The 15,154-nt window shown below is 34.7% G+C and overlaps 1 protein-coding gene across 7 annotated transcripts in view; it reads right to left on the reverse strand.

Moving 5' to 3' along the window:
• Positions 1 to 15,154, reverse strand: part of Ralyl (RALY RNA binding protein like) — a 641,586-nt gene that overhangs the window by 189,086 nt on the left and 437,346 nt on the right. Inside the window, exon 1 of one of the 7 annotated variants that reach the window (XM_047560802.1) lies at positions 470 to 523. The exons of the other annotated variants lie outside the window; for them this stretch is intronic. Coding sequence (XP_047416758.1) covers positions 470 to 506 — 37 coding nt within the window. The 5' untranslated portion in view covers positions 507 to 523. Of the gene's footprint in view, positions 1 to 469; positions 524 to 15,154 lie in introns of those variants that run through there. 7 annotated transcript variants of the gene reach the window in all.

A 15,154-nucleotide genomic window follows, 5' to 3' on the forward strand; every position in this document is an offset into this window, starting at 1 on the left:
TTGTCATTCACAATTAATTCTTTCCCCTCATTCTGAACTATTTTATTTTCCCCTGAGAGTTGTAATTGAAATTGGATGAATAAATAGAAGTTTTAGGCTAGCTTCCCAAGCTTTTCAATAGACTTCCAGGAAAGAAAATCTATCACTCCTAGAAAAGCGAAAAGAAACTGTCCAGTGATCATGCCTGAATGAAGGATGCTGAGCTGGACTGAAATTGCATTTGATCTGTTTCTCTGTTGATTTTGTAAACCTTTCCGAGGGTTTCCATAGTAACAAGCGAATTATCCCCTCTTCCCTCAACATCTTTCAAGCATGTTACAGGGATAAAGAGAAAGGTTAAGGGAAAAAGAACTGTAGATTCTTTTCTACTACCAGGATGTATCTGAAAAAGTCATGATTAGTCTTTTAAGAAATCAAGTATGTTTACCCACCACAGTCATATGAAAAAGTTGGGTCAGAATCTACTTACATCTCTGATGTCTGCGTTTGCTCCTGTACATGGTCATTCTGAAAAAAAAATCCGACTTTCTAAGAAGTAATTGGTTTGAACACGGAGACAAAGAGACGGGTTGTGCTCCTGCTTTGCAGTAAGACTGTTGCTCACTGACAGAAGGTAACCAGCAATCACACAGTGAAAGCCAGGGTAATACCATTCTCATAAAATTACAGGGGAGATGATATAGTCTGTAACTACTCTATCTAATGCAAATCTTCTAGAGAAAATTGTATTGCTTATATCTTTTCCCAACCAATATCAGTTAAGCTTTCTGGTAAAATCTGCGCTATTAAAGTACTCTGCTTTAAGCAGTGTTGAATTAAGAATAGATTCATATGCTTAGCAAGAATAGTAAAACAAAATCTAAATATAAAAACCCTTGTTTGGTATTTATAAATATTAAAAGCTATCCTTTGGATTTATTTTCCTTTAAGCCCCTTTAGAATATTGAGATTTTATTTTATTCTGAAACTGCTAAATTCTCCTTCCCTGAGACCCCTTTACACTTTCTGTATTCAATTACTGAAGCAATTATCACTTTTAGTTTTGTCTATTTCCTCAAATAGACTTTACTTTTAGGCAAATTAAGAATTGCATGTTTTCACATTTGTATTCCCAGAACTTAACACTGAAGGGACACAGGAGGGGGTCTCAGGTTCAGTAAGTGCCCACTATGTGCACTAAGCCCTCTTGCTTTTCCAGAAACTTCTGCTCACCCTCATCCCCTATAGCCTCAGTACTCTGCGCAGAGAGCAATGCCTGGCACCCAGCAAAAGCTCAGGACACTCCAAAATGTATGACTTAAAAATACCTTTTATGTGCTAATTAGGGTGTCTGAAATCACTGCCCAATTATGTATTAGGTTTTACCTTCTAGACAACTAGCAGACATATTCAACTGTCAGAATTTGTTTTTTTAGTGAGCAAATCCAGGATACCTACTGGTAGCTGGATGTATCATCTGTGTGACCCTTCTTACTAGAAAGATTATTTTAGTTTAAAGAATATTTTTATACTTAAATAATTATGATATTTCATGATCACAGATACTAAGAATGACACCCAGTAGAGTTTTCAGCAGTATGTATTCTGTCCAGGATCCTTGATTTTTGACTGACTACAGTCTTCAGTAAGACTTCAAAGACCTCTGCCATTATTTCCAACTTAAGGATATAGTCAATATCTATATTTCTCCACATAACCTAGCAGGATTTTCCTTGTTTTCTTTTACATTGAGCCTAACGTATTTTAGTAGGTCTCTCTGATTTACAAAAAAATATATATATAATTCACATTCCGTAAACTCTTACCTGCTTAATTTTTCTCATAACACTTAATGACCAACTGAAATAGTCTGTACATATTTGTTTTTGACATCTTTACCTATAAGAACATATGCTTCCTCAGCACAGAGCTTTGCATTCTTTAGCGATATATATCTAGAGGTCAGATCAGTGCCTGGCACAAAGAATATAAATTTTAATAAACAATTTTAAAATATAAAGTGCATATAATTATAAATTCTTATTTTTTTGATGAATTGTCAATAACCAAATATGTGTTTATTGACTGAATTACTTTCTCACTTACTGCAAGTACTTGTCATTTCACATCTGTTTTCTGATCCCAAGGTCAATTTGAATGAGTTCTCTGATTTAAATGAAATTATATACGAATAGGGGTAAAGATGTATTTTAAATTCACTGAAACAAAGTTATAGCCAATCAGCAATGTATCCTTTACAAAAATTACTTGTTATTTTCTTGGACAAGATACCATAAAACCATCAAATCATAAAAACCATTGCAATCCAACAACAGTAAAACAGAATTTGTCTGACATATGATGTGAATAAATACAGTGTTGATGACTACTAGGGAGTAATAGTTTGATGACATAATGACACAGATTGCCATTAATTTTAGCATTGTTATATGATTATATACACTCAAATTTATAAATTTTCTCTTTTATATTATTAGTTCTCCATTATCTATAATTAACATCAATCTGAACATTTTTTACAAACACCATGCAACACTTTAATTAACTTCCTTCACATATATAACAACCTCATGCCCTACCAATCACCATACCAGATGCATGCTAAACAAGTAGCCTGGCTCATCTATGTTTGAGCCTCCTACTAGGGTTGACTTTCTCAGGCTCCAGAAAGGGTTTACGACCTTATCAATCTTTTTTACATTTCTTTTCTCACCTCAGAGCATATATGGCATCTACTCCTGAACCTTGTATCTGGTCCTAATGGCTTAAATCTGGGAAAGCTTTAGGTCAGCAAAATAGAGAATCTCAATTATACCTGGTGAATAAAGGGCAAGCTCATGGGCAGTAGTACAGTAGGCAGGTGAGAGGTAGGCAGGGGCAGTGGCTGAAGAAGAAGAGAGGCCTTGGGAAAAATGGCATGTGGGAAGCCTTCTGTAAGAAGAGTGGAGAGGAAGAAGAACCTAAGGGTTAGAAAGGGCAGCTGAAGAGAGGGTACATGTCCAAGCAGCCTGGTCTTCTTTCTTCGTATTCTCTTCAAGAATCTTGAATGGGCTACAGTGCCTTCAAAATCAGTTTTATGCCTCTAATGTCAAAGGCTTAAAGAAGACTTACTTAACCAAGTACCTATCTATTCCCTGCAATCTAGGTTTCCTTCAATAAAATCGTCTTCATGTTCCACACTTGAAATTCAGTGTTGATAAACTGGGATGAATAAATTCTCATCTAAAATCAAATGATTACATCAGTATCTTTCCTTTTTTGTTTGAAGGAACACATTAACAATAATAGAACTGGACCTTTTAATAGTTATGACTAATATGTAGAAAAAGAAGGAAGGAAGGAAGAGAGGAAGGGAGGGAAAAAGGGAGGGAGGAAGGAGAAAAGAACGTGTGTGTGTGTGTGTGTGTGTGTGTGAGAGAGAGAGAGAGAGAGAGGTGACTGCAGATCTGAGCTAAATATACATAATATCACATAATCTTCATAATCTTCCAAACAATTCTGTTACTCAGATATTTCTATCCTAATTTTAGATATGGGGAAACTTTGGCCAAATGAGGACAAGTACAGCTTTTGGTCAGAGACCTTGCATGACTTAGAGTTGTTGAGAACACTTTATTGGAAACAAGGTCAATATGATTTCAGAACTGAAGTAAGTCAGTGCTCTGGGTAGCTTGAGAGAAATGTAAAAGGGACTCCACAGAGCATGTATGAATCCATGCATCATTGTCCTTATCATCCTCATTTTATGCTTGAGTAAAGTGAGCCCGAGAGGTGAAGGCTCACAGAGAGAAAGATGCCCTGCTTCAAGGTGGGCTGATCTTTCTCCAGAGATAGGGCATTATAACATGCCATCTGAGGTTGAAGGGATACTTCCAGAAGTTGTGTAGGGAACAGGAGATGAGGCCCCACAAAGATCATACTCCATAATAACTAGTGATGCTAACTTGTCTTCTAGGAGGGGTAACTATAATTCATTGCAGGGGTTTCAGCTTGCCAGCAGGGACTTCTATGTTGCAAACCAGAACTGGCTGATTGGATAACAGGTTGGCTCAGCTCTAAAGGAATGGTGACTTTCCTCTTACATGTGTCCTTGTCTGCCACTCTTCCCCACACCCCAGCCCTTAACCTTATCTTCAAATAAAACAGTAAACAAAATTTTCCAGAATACCAAAACTACCAAATTATTAGCCAATCAATGGTTCTGACATCCATATCTAGTCTTAAAATTAAAATCTGTGATTTTCATAAAACTTTAAGGATCTCATCAAGATGCAGTATACACAGAGAAGAGAAATATCAAACTTGAACTATGTAATGCCTGCATTTCAGGAAACTGCTAAGATAATGAAATGTTAAACCTAAAATGGTATAGCAGTTACACTACCCAAATTTCTCATTTGCAGACACAGGTCTACTACACAACAGATGGCTCTTACAAGTTTGCTGTAGAGGGAAACGGAAGGGAACTGAAACAGATAACCTCAAGAAACTTGTACCAGGGATTTCCAACAGGGACTCAAACTGGGGAATCCCTCAAATTAGCCCAAAGATTTTTCCTTAGTACACACAATCTTGAAAACTATTTCCTTAAGTGATTTGAATGGTATCTCAACCTCCTTTGGTCAGTTTTTCTCATGTTTGGACGGTTACCCTGGTGAACCTTTCTCATATGTCAATCTTATCACTCAACACTAGGACACACAGGCGGGAACCTTCTCTTAATCTCCCTAGTCATCAAGCCAGCTGCACTTGTGGTGACCCTGCCTGTTGGCTTCCCAGACAGGAAAGTGTATGCTTTATTAAACTATTTCCTTGCTAGTAAAATTCCTATAAATTATTGACATCAACCTCGAGTCATTTCAGAGACAACAAATCATTTTCAATCCCAGCATAATTATTAATTCAACTTTTCAATGATTTACACACACAAACACACACACACACACACACACACACATTCACAGAGTTTCTTCACATATTTATATTAAGTTCTTGCCTTCTTGCCACATGACCTGGAATTGAACTCACATCTATTCACCCAAAGTCAAGAGCCTCTTAGTAGTAATCTAAAAATAGACTACATATTCATTGCCTATTGTAATAATTAGAATAGTCTTCTTGTCATTTCAACTAGCATCTCATTTTACTTTAGTAATTCTCTGTATTTATTATTGTTTTTTTTGAATTGGAGGAAATATACAGCTTTCTTATGTTAGCTTCAGTTGGAGGAAAATAATAATTTTCAGAATAATGCCTTTTTATCCTTCATTATTGTTGTAAGTGAAATAAGAAAACAAATCAATTTCTTACTCCTTGGTTTGGTTCATTAAATTTTAAAAATGTATCTGGAAAAGGCTTTCTTTCATTTAAAAAAAAAACTATAATTGGATTTAATTATTAAGTCTTTATTCATTTCTTGGACTTTCTCCAGGTTCTTCTCTAATATCAAAGAAGTCTTTGCAATTATTAAGTTTTTGAAATATTTAGTACTTACAAATATTAAACAAAACTAAAATGTTTCTCCTTTATAGCTCATGTTACAATTGATCTTATTTTCACTGAATCTCCTTAGAGGTAATTGTTTTGATCATTCTCTCTTTTGTTGCTTTCCTGTGAATGAGTTTCATTCAATCTTATTTGAGTTTCATCTCTCTGTCTTTTTTAAGACTAAATTTCATTATTTAGACTTAGCTATATCTTCTTAGTTGCCTTGTTCCCCCCCCCTTTTTTTCCCCTTTTATATTTAGGTAATTTACTGTGTTTAAAAGATAGTGGAATTCTTTCCTCTTTATTTTTTTGGTATTGGGAATTGAACCCAGAGGCATTTTGCCACTGAGTCACACCCTAGTCCTTTTTGTTTTTTATTTTAAGACAGGGTCTCACTAACTTACTAAGGTTGGCCTCGTACTTGCCATCTCTGGTTCAGCCTCCTGAATTGCTGAACTTACAGGTATGTGTGTCACAGAATCTGGCTGGAATTCAGTCCTTTTGCAGGGGTCTAAAATGGTTAATGGTTATAAAAGAGTTGGAAAAATAGAGTAGGCACATACAATTAATCTTGGATTTCCTAAAGGGTATACTTAAAATTATGCAGGTGGTGTGATGGGGCACATCTATAATTCCAAAGACTAGGGAGGCTGAAGCAGGATTGAAAATTGAGGCACATCTCAGCAACTTTGTGGGAGATTGTTTCAAAACAAAGAACCGGGGATGTGGCTCAGTGGTAGAGCACCCTGGGTTTGATTTCCATATCATTCCCCCCAAAGAAGCAGCAGCAGCAGGAGAAGGAGAAGAAAGAGAAGAAAATTATTTGTATCTTTATAAATAGTTTATATCTCTTCAACATGTTTTTAACAAATGTTGGCTAAGTTCTACATGTGTAAAATGATCTTAGACCCAAAGGAGCACCAAATCCCTAATAGCACCAATAGCCACATAAAAGGTACTATTGTCTGTAGCAAATTATCTCACAGGCATATGAACACAATGATAGAGTTCATTGGAGGTGTATTTCTATGGTATGAATAATTATGACCCCCAAATTCATATGTTGAAGACTGATGCCAATGTGGCCTTTGTAGATGCTTCTTTTGAGAAATTATTAGGCCATGAGGGTGGAAGCTGCACAAGTGGGATTAGCACTCTTATTAAAACAGACCTGGAGTGATCCCTAACCCTTTTCAAAATGCAAGGACGCAGCAAGAAGTTGCCTTCTGTTATTCCCCAAGCAGTCCTTAACCAGGCACTGAATCTGCCAGGACCTTGAATCTTGGACCTCCTATCCTCTAGAACTCTGAGAAATAAATTTGCATTGTTTATAAGTCACTCCATCTATGGTATTTTACTATAGTAATCCAAGTGGACTAGATGGGCATAATGCAAGGGTTTGCAGTGCTGTGCTCCCTGGAGACGTTTTATTTATGAAGAACACTTCCTCAGTAGCCCACAACTCTAATCTTCATGTCCTAAGATGAAGGGATGAAGATAAGTTAATAGATATTAATGGTGAGAAATTAAAAGACCCTGACAGCATATTAGTTTCTGTAGATTATGAAAACTATGTGTAGAATTTTACTGTAACAGAGTTTATGAAATAAAATACATAGACTCTATCTATCCTCTATCTATGTATCTATCCATCCATCATCTACCTATCTCCTGTCTTAAGAGCCACACAAAGGTGTGTTGCAGAGCTACCCTAGTAAAATAGTGTCCTGGGGTGTTCAGAGTTTGAGTCATAAACAGTGGACAGATGATGGCTGGACTCTTAACAAACCATAGAAGATTAAGGACATTGGTGACCAGCACGTGGCACTGAAGGAAGAGGAAAACATCATAGCAAACCTTTGTGGAGACATAAGGACCTGAAGACTCTATTCCTATTGTACATATTGCTGATTTCCCAGAGTATTTTTCCTTTCAATTTTTTTTTTTTTTGCTCATTCAAAATCTTCCCCCAAGCCTACTGTGACATTTTGTTTTGAGACTCTGAACCCAAGCATCTGGTGTCATCTTTCCATTCTACTTTTTTTCCCTGTGCCATGTTTTACCTACCAGCTTTACCTCAGCTTTCCATGTTTACTAGTTTTATATTATCATATTCAACCAAATGTGGATCAAAAATATTTGAAAAAATGTATGCAGACTTACACAGAGAATGACAGCTACTTATATAGCATTTACATGGTATTGAGTATTATAAGGAACCAAAGGATGATGATTTAAAATACACAGGAAATGTGTGTAGGCTATGTGTCAATACCATGGCATTTTATAAGATGGGACTCTATCATCACAGATTTTCTTATCTGTAGGGGGATCTGGATTCAATCTCTTGTGGATACCAAGGGATACCTGAACGCTATGTTTTCATATCTATGTGGTAGTGGAGTCTAAATAGGGGCAGGTCATGAGGCAGCTAATAAATATGTGATGGTGAAAAGAATGAATGATAGGATTTAGGGCTTTATGGTAGGATGCCTTGCATTTTCTGTATTAAAGAGTATATGTTATTATGGTTGGGATCATATATTAAAAATTATCATAACTGACTTCAGAGTCCACCAATGTTAGCTTCATAATGTAAGCAAGATTAAATACATATGAGGTATTTAATTAAAAGAGTTCACTGATTACTTACAGAAGCTGAATGGAATCATAAGCCTGGAGTGTTTACTTTGTGTTGGGGATCTTATTTATGTTACTTTAATTTAAAATAGCTAAGTGGGATAGGAGTGATTATCTCATTTTACAGATAACAGAACTGAGGCTCAAGTGTCAAGTTTGCAAAGCTGGTGAGAAGCCGAGCTTGTGTGTATAAGTTCGTGCACTACAAAAGTCATATATATAACCCATAAAATCACTATCTAATGTACTGAACAAGTAAATGTCAAAGAAATCAAATTTAGAAAAGAGAGAAGAGAAAATATTGTTTAGGATTTTACTTTCATTTGAATTTTGAAGGTTACTATCATTATTTCAGCAAACCTGATTTTTCTAGTGAACAATGGGAGAATAAGTTGATATAATGGAATGTCAATATTGAATGTATTTCGATAGTCACCTATTTTAGTGTTCTGGGTGAATTCTAGAGGTGCACATATTGCCCTTACAAAAACAGGCAAGGTATGGAAGAATGGAGTCCAACCAATGCATAAAGCCTATTGAAATTATGTATCTATATTGATTTGATGTCTCGGACGTACTTGGAAAACGTTCTTCAGGGAAAAAATTCAAATGGGTTAGAACGACCTGAGGAATTTGCCAATTAAAAATAGACAAAACTATGTCATAAACACACACTTGTACACACATGTAAACACATATGATCTTGAAAATATTGGGTTATACATTAAGATGATTAGATCTTGGTTTAAAAAATATAGTGCTTAAAATGGACAAAGACCAACACTAAGATTTGTGATTCTTTAAGGATTTTAAAAAAATAGTAGCATAATTTTTATTTATGGATCACATTCAGTATACTTTGTTTCTAATGATAATGTCAAAATTTTTGCTACAAAATTCATCCATTTCAATGTTAAATGTGTATAAAATATCTTAAGTATATATTAATAGAATTCATTTCAATCTGTCTACAAAACTAGTATGCACAGCAGTCCTGTCCTCCTAATTCTTTTTCTATTCATATTTAGTTATAATTATCACATTGATGAGCTATTTCAGCCTGCTGAGTTGAATAGAATGAATTTTCAGGTATAATTTAGCATTACATAGCCCAAGGGTATTTCAAGCATCCATCTCCAATTTTCATTTTGTGTGTATTTGTGTCTGCTGAAGGGCTCAGAAGCACCTGGATATTCTTTGACCTCACATATGTGTTTCAAAGACAACTATTTGAATAAACTCTGCATTTGCTATTACCAGCACAGCAGTATGTGAACAGTAAATATGTAAATGCAATCCAAGATTCTCTTACCATCATAAAAACCAGTTTTAAATGTTTACTTAAACGTCCTTGGATACAGAAACAGGAACTACGGAAGGAAAAAAGAGTCTCAAATTTTATTTTCAAAACTGTCTCCTTTAGTTTAGTGAACACTAAATCTCATGTTAGCTTTAAATCACTCCTTGGACAGCTTTAGAAAGTGCACCTGGTAAGCACAGTAAATGAGTCATTAAGGGTCTCACAACATATGAATCCATATGTGTGGCATGTCACAAGGTGATTATTCAATTTTCAAAACTTCTGGTTCCCAACTTATAAGCCCATTTAAAGAAACGTTTGTAAGAAAGTAGTATAACAAAGAGCCAGAATTTCTGCTTGTAGATTCCTGATCCTGATTCAAAGAGAAAAAAAAAAATGTTTTGCTGTTGATGTTTTTCTAGGGTTGATAATGCATGGTTTCAGCGACTTATGTCCCCACCTGAATCAGACTAATCTGATTTCTTTGTTATAAAATTTAAGATTGTAACATGAACCCTCACTGCAACTAAATTAACTTTAATTGTTTCATATATTGAATACGTACACTTTGTACAGTGAAATTGTGCTCGCTGGTTGGTGTAATGGTGACCAAAAATAGACATGGTTGCTCGTGTAGTTTTTGTGTTAGTGGGGAATACAGATATTAGTCAAGTGACCCCATAAGTGAACATATTCTGTAAGTTCACATATAGGTTCTCTGAAATTAATTTTGTGGTCCTGTGAGAGGGTATAAAATAAACCCCTTAAGAGTGAAGAGTCCACTCTTCTCTGAGACTCTGGGAGAATTGTTTAAAGAATGTAGTCACAGGTGACAATGATTATTAGAGAATTACTGAAATTGGTGAAAATTTCAGAGAAATACCATTGATGTAAGAACAAAATGATAAGATTTCATCCATATTCAGCAAAAAATGTTGACAAAAGTTATTCTTATGCTGAGGTTCTTACCAACTCATACAGTCCTAACAAATGTTCATTACTCAAATTAAGACAAAAATATTAGTCAATAGAATTCTATACCTCATTGCTTCATGCAACAAATAGTTATTAAGGACATACTTGTACAAGATACAAGATACAGATAAAAATAGTGATGATCTTTACCTTGAAATTCTATTTATAATGGATATGATATGGATTCTAAAGTTTTCAAAAGAATGTTTTACTAAAACTGTTAGTTGAACTATGTATTTATGTAAAAAGGGTTGGATATTTCTTGTACCCTGACACTTTAAATGATGGTTCCAGTTTTGCTGAAGTGGCATCTGTGGTGATAGATGACTTTGTAATATGTCAATAAACATATGACAAGCATTAATTACCTATGTATAACTGAATGCAGTATTTTGGGAAATTTTAGAGGAAGCAGAATGAATTGTCTCTGTCTTAGAAGATATTATAAAAACAAAAGCCGAAATATGAGAGTTGGTGACCATAACATGAAGGGATTAGTGATAGCTGCCCGAATACACTGAAAACTCTTGAAAGACTGTGCAAAGGCCCGACACATTACACAGAAACGGTGATTCACAAATGTGGCTGCAGAAAATAGGAATTCATGAGAAGATCAAATCAAGACATTTTGGTTAATTGCCCTTCTGTTCAACATTAGCCAATTCCTGGCATTATTATGTTTTTCCTGAAAAGTTCACTACTTGGTTTCTATGACACTCTTTCCCACTCTTCCTTTCCAAATCCAGTTTTATACATCAAATATCTGTGTAAAACTGCAGATTCAAATTCTATAACTGCTGTAAGAGTGATGGTTTAAAAATTCAAGTCTGGAGCCAGACTCTCTCAGTTTATTTGAATTTCAGTTCTGCCACTTACTAGCTGTGTGACCTTGGTTAGATTGCTTTATAGTTCCATACCACACTTACCTCACCTGGAAATATTTCTTCATCTATTACATACTCACTGGACTTTTGTAAGAATTGAATGATTTCGTATATAAAAAGTGCTTAAAACAGTGACTAGAATAATCATTAGTTGTTATTACTATATTTTCCCATGTAGATGTTTAAGAAGCATATGCAATTGAACATGTGCAAAAATATGTGCACTGGGATATATATCTATTCCAGTGTTTCTGGCTAGATAAGATCATACAAGAAGAAAATAATACATTAAACATGGTTTGGATCTAGAAGAGTGCCCCAAATCTCATGTGTTGAAAGCATGGTCCCCTACAAAGGAAGATTCAGAGGTGGGGTTTTTAGGCAATGATTGAATCATGAGGGCTCTGACATCATCAGTGGATTAATCCATTTGATGAACTACTGGGAGGAGGGGCTTGAAGGGAGGTGGGACCTACAGTGAGGTGGAATCTAGCTGGAGGAAACAGGTCACTTGAAGAATGCCCTGGAAGGGTTTAATCTTCTTTCTGACCCCTTCCCACCCACTCTCTCTCTGCTTCCTGGCTGCCATGAACTGAGCAGCTTTCTCTGCTGTGCCCTTCTGCCATGGTTTCTGCCTTGGAGTCAGCTGACCATGAAATGAATCCTCTGAAACCATCTGCCAAAATAAATCTCTGGTCTAAGTTGTTCTTGTTAAGTATTTTGGTCACAATGACTAAGAAGATGAATAACAGTCAAGATGTCTGTCTTTATGCCAATTCCACACTATTTTGATTAGCATAGATTTGCAATATATTTTGAAATTAAGTAGCAGGATACCTCCACCATTTTTCCTTTTGCTTAAAAGCAAATTAGCTATTTGAGGTCTTTTGTGATTCCCTACAAATTAAAGAACTGTGTTTTTCTATTTCTGAGAAAAATTCCATAGGGATTTTGATAGAAATTCTATTGAAATTGTACACCACTTTGGGTATATGGACATTTTAACAATATTAATTCTTCCAATCTATGAACATGGATTATCTTTCCATTTATCTGTGTCATCTTCAACTTCTTTCATGTTTTATAGTTTTCAGGGTACAAATCTTTCACCACCTTGGTTAAATTTACTCCATAGTGTATATTTTTCATATAATTATAAATGGGTTGTATTCTTAATTTTTTTTGGATAGTTTGTTGTAAGTGAATAGTACACTACTGATTTTCGTATGTTGACTTTTTTTAATCCTGCCATTTCACCGAATTCATTTATCAGTTCTAACATATTTTGGGTGGAATGTTTAGGATTTTGTAAATATATAAGATCATATCATTAGCACACAGAGAAAATTTAATTTCTTCCTTCCCTAGTTGAGTACCTTTTTTTTTTCATGCTTAATTGCTCTAGCTAAGACTTAGAGTACTATGTTGCATAGAAGTGGTGACAGTTCTTGCTCTTGATCTTAAAGGAAAAGCTTTCAACTTTTTACCATTGAGCAAAATGTTATGTGTGGGTTTGTCGTATACACCTTTATTGTGTTGAGGTATATTACTTTAATACCTAATTTATTGAGAGTTATTTTTAATTATCATGGTTGTTGATTTTTTCTGCATCTATTGAGATGATCATATATTTGTTCTTCAGTTTGTTAATATGGAGAATCACACTTATTGATTTATGTATGTTGAACTCTTGTTATATACTAGAGATAAATCATGATGAATCCTTTTAAGCGTTGTTGAATTCAATTTGCTAGCATTTTTTTTGAGAATTTTTACATCTATGTTCATCAAGAATATAAGCCTGTATTTTTCTTTTCTTGTCATGCCCTTTCTTGGCTTTGGTATCATACTAATGCTGGTCTCATAAGATGAGTTTGGAAGTATTTCCTCCTTTTCACATTTTTAATTTATTTCCAGCAACCACCAATATCTGAGATATACTACTTGCTTTTCAAATATTTATGAAATGAATGAATGTATTAGTCTTTCTGCTATTACAAATTACGATGAAATTAGTGACCTGAAACAATACAAATTCACTCTCATAATCCAGGAAGTTATAAGTTTAAAATGAGGTATTGGTTAGCCAATATTCTTTATGGAAAATTCATTGGAGAATGTGTTTCCTTGCCCTTTCCAAAACCTAGAGGTAACCTGCCTTCCTGTCTCATGGCCCCTTCCTCTATATTCAAAGTGTAGTCATTCTCACCACTGGAATCCATCACCATTTCTTCTTTTTCTTGTTTGTGTCTTTCTGTTACAAGGATCCTTCTGTTTTTCTGTAATCAGTGATTGCATTAATCTACCTGAGAAATCCAGGATACTTTCCAAATTTTAAGGTGCTTAGTTTAATTACACCACATCTGCAAAATCTTTTTTTGCCATATATGGTAAAGAGATTAGGATGTGGACATCTTAGAGAGGCAATTATTCTGTCTACCATAGTGTGTGCTCTGGCTTCTAAATACTCATTCATGTTCATTATATACAAAATATATCTCCAGAATTCTTAACCCACTAAAGCATCAAAGTTCAAAATCTCTTAGTCTCTCATTACTTCAAAAGTCTGAAATATCATCATCTAAATAATCTAAATCAGGTATAGGTTGAACTCTGAGCGTGATCCTTCCTAGGGTAAAATCCTCTCTATCTTTGGATCTGTGAAACTAGAAAGTTGTCTGTTATTAAATTCCAAAGATGGTACAGGGATAGAATACCAACTTTTGACATAAAAAGTTAAAACTGTTAGGAGAAAATAGAAGAAATAAGGAGTCAACATACCAAAAAAAAAAAAAATCCAGTAGGAAAATTTCATTAGGTTTGAATGTCTTGGAACAGCCCTGCATTGGTTCCTCAGACTTTATCTCCATCTTTAAGCAATGCATGACTGTATTTAATGGCTCCTGTTGAATTGATTAAATCTATGAGAATAAAACCAATGGGTTGCACGCGATAATAAGAGGTATGAATCAGTCTCTGTTCAAAAACAATTCACAACTTCAAGGTCGGAGAAATAGCTTAGTGGTAGTCTGCTTATCATGCACTGGACCTGTATTTAATCCCTGGGGGTGGGGTGGGGGAGAAGTTTATAACGTCAACTGGGAAGAAAATTATTGAAGTCCCAGACTTTTCTATGTGGTGCTCATGCAAGTAAAATTTATATTGAAATACAACAAACATAGAGAAGCATTAAATATCAAGCTTCAAACATTTAAAAGTGAACACATTATATAACTAGTACCAAGAAGGAGAAATTGACCCCTTCCTTTTCCTTCCTAAAATTAGAATATTCAAACTAATAACACCACAAATAAGTTGTATCCCTGTTTGAATTTTATATAAATACAATCATACCATTTACTCTGTTGTTTGGCTTTATTTTTGCTCAAAATTATTTTTCTGATATATCAGAATATTGATGGTTGCCACAACTGACTAGCTATTTTCATATGTATATAGTATTTGTTATATCAACACACCAAAATTCATTTGTCCATTCTATTATTAATGGCCTTTTGGATGGTTTCTAGTTTGGGGCTATTAGAAATTGAAGGTTATGGATAGAGTTGTCATTTATCATCCTTGGTAAGTATGTGTATTCATTTTTTAGAGTATTTTTATTGAGGTATAGAATTATCAATTTATAAGGTATTATATAATAAGCCTTAGTAGAAACTGGAAAGACCTTGCCTTGATTGTTATAGTTTTATGTTTTCCAAAGACTGATAAAAATATTCATTTGCATTAGCAGTGTGTAAAAGTTCTACTTCTTCTACATATTTTGCTAATGCTTGTCAGTATATTTTCTTTTTGGTGTGTATTTACTGGGATATCACTCTAGTTTTATTTTACATTTCCTTATTGACTA

This window comes from Sciurus carolinensis, chromosome 1 (genome assembly GCF_902686445.1).
Source record: "Sciurus carolinensis chromosome 1, mSciCar1.2, whole genome shotgun sequence".
Taxonomy (NCBI): domain Eukaryota; kingdom Metazoa; phylum Chordata; class Mammalia; order Rodentia; family Sciuridae; genus Sciurus; species Sciurus carolinensis.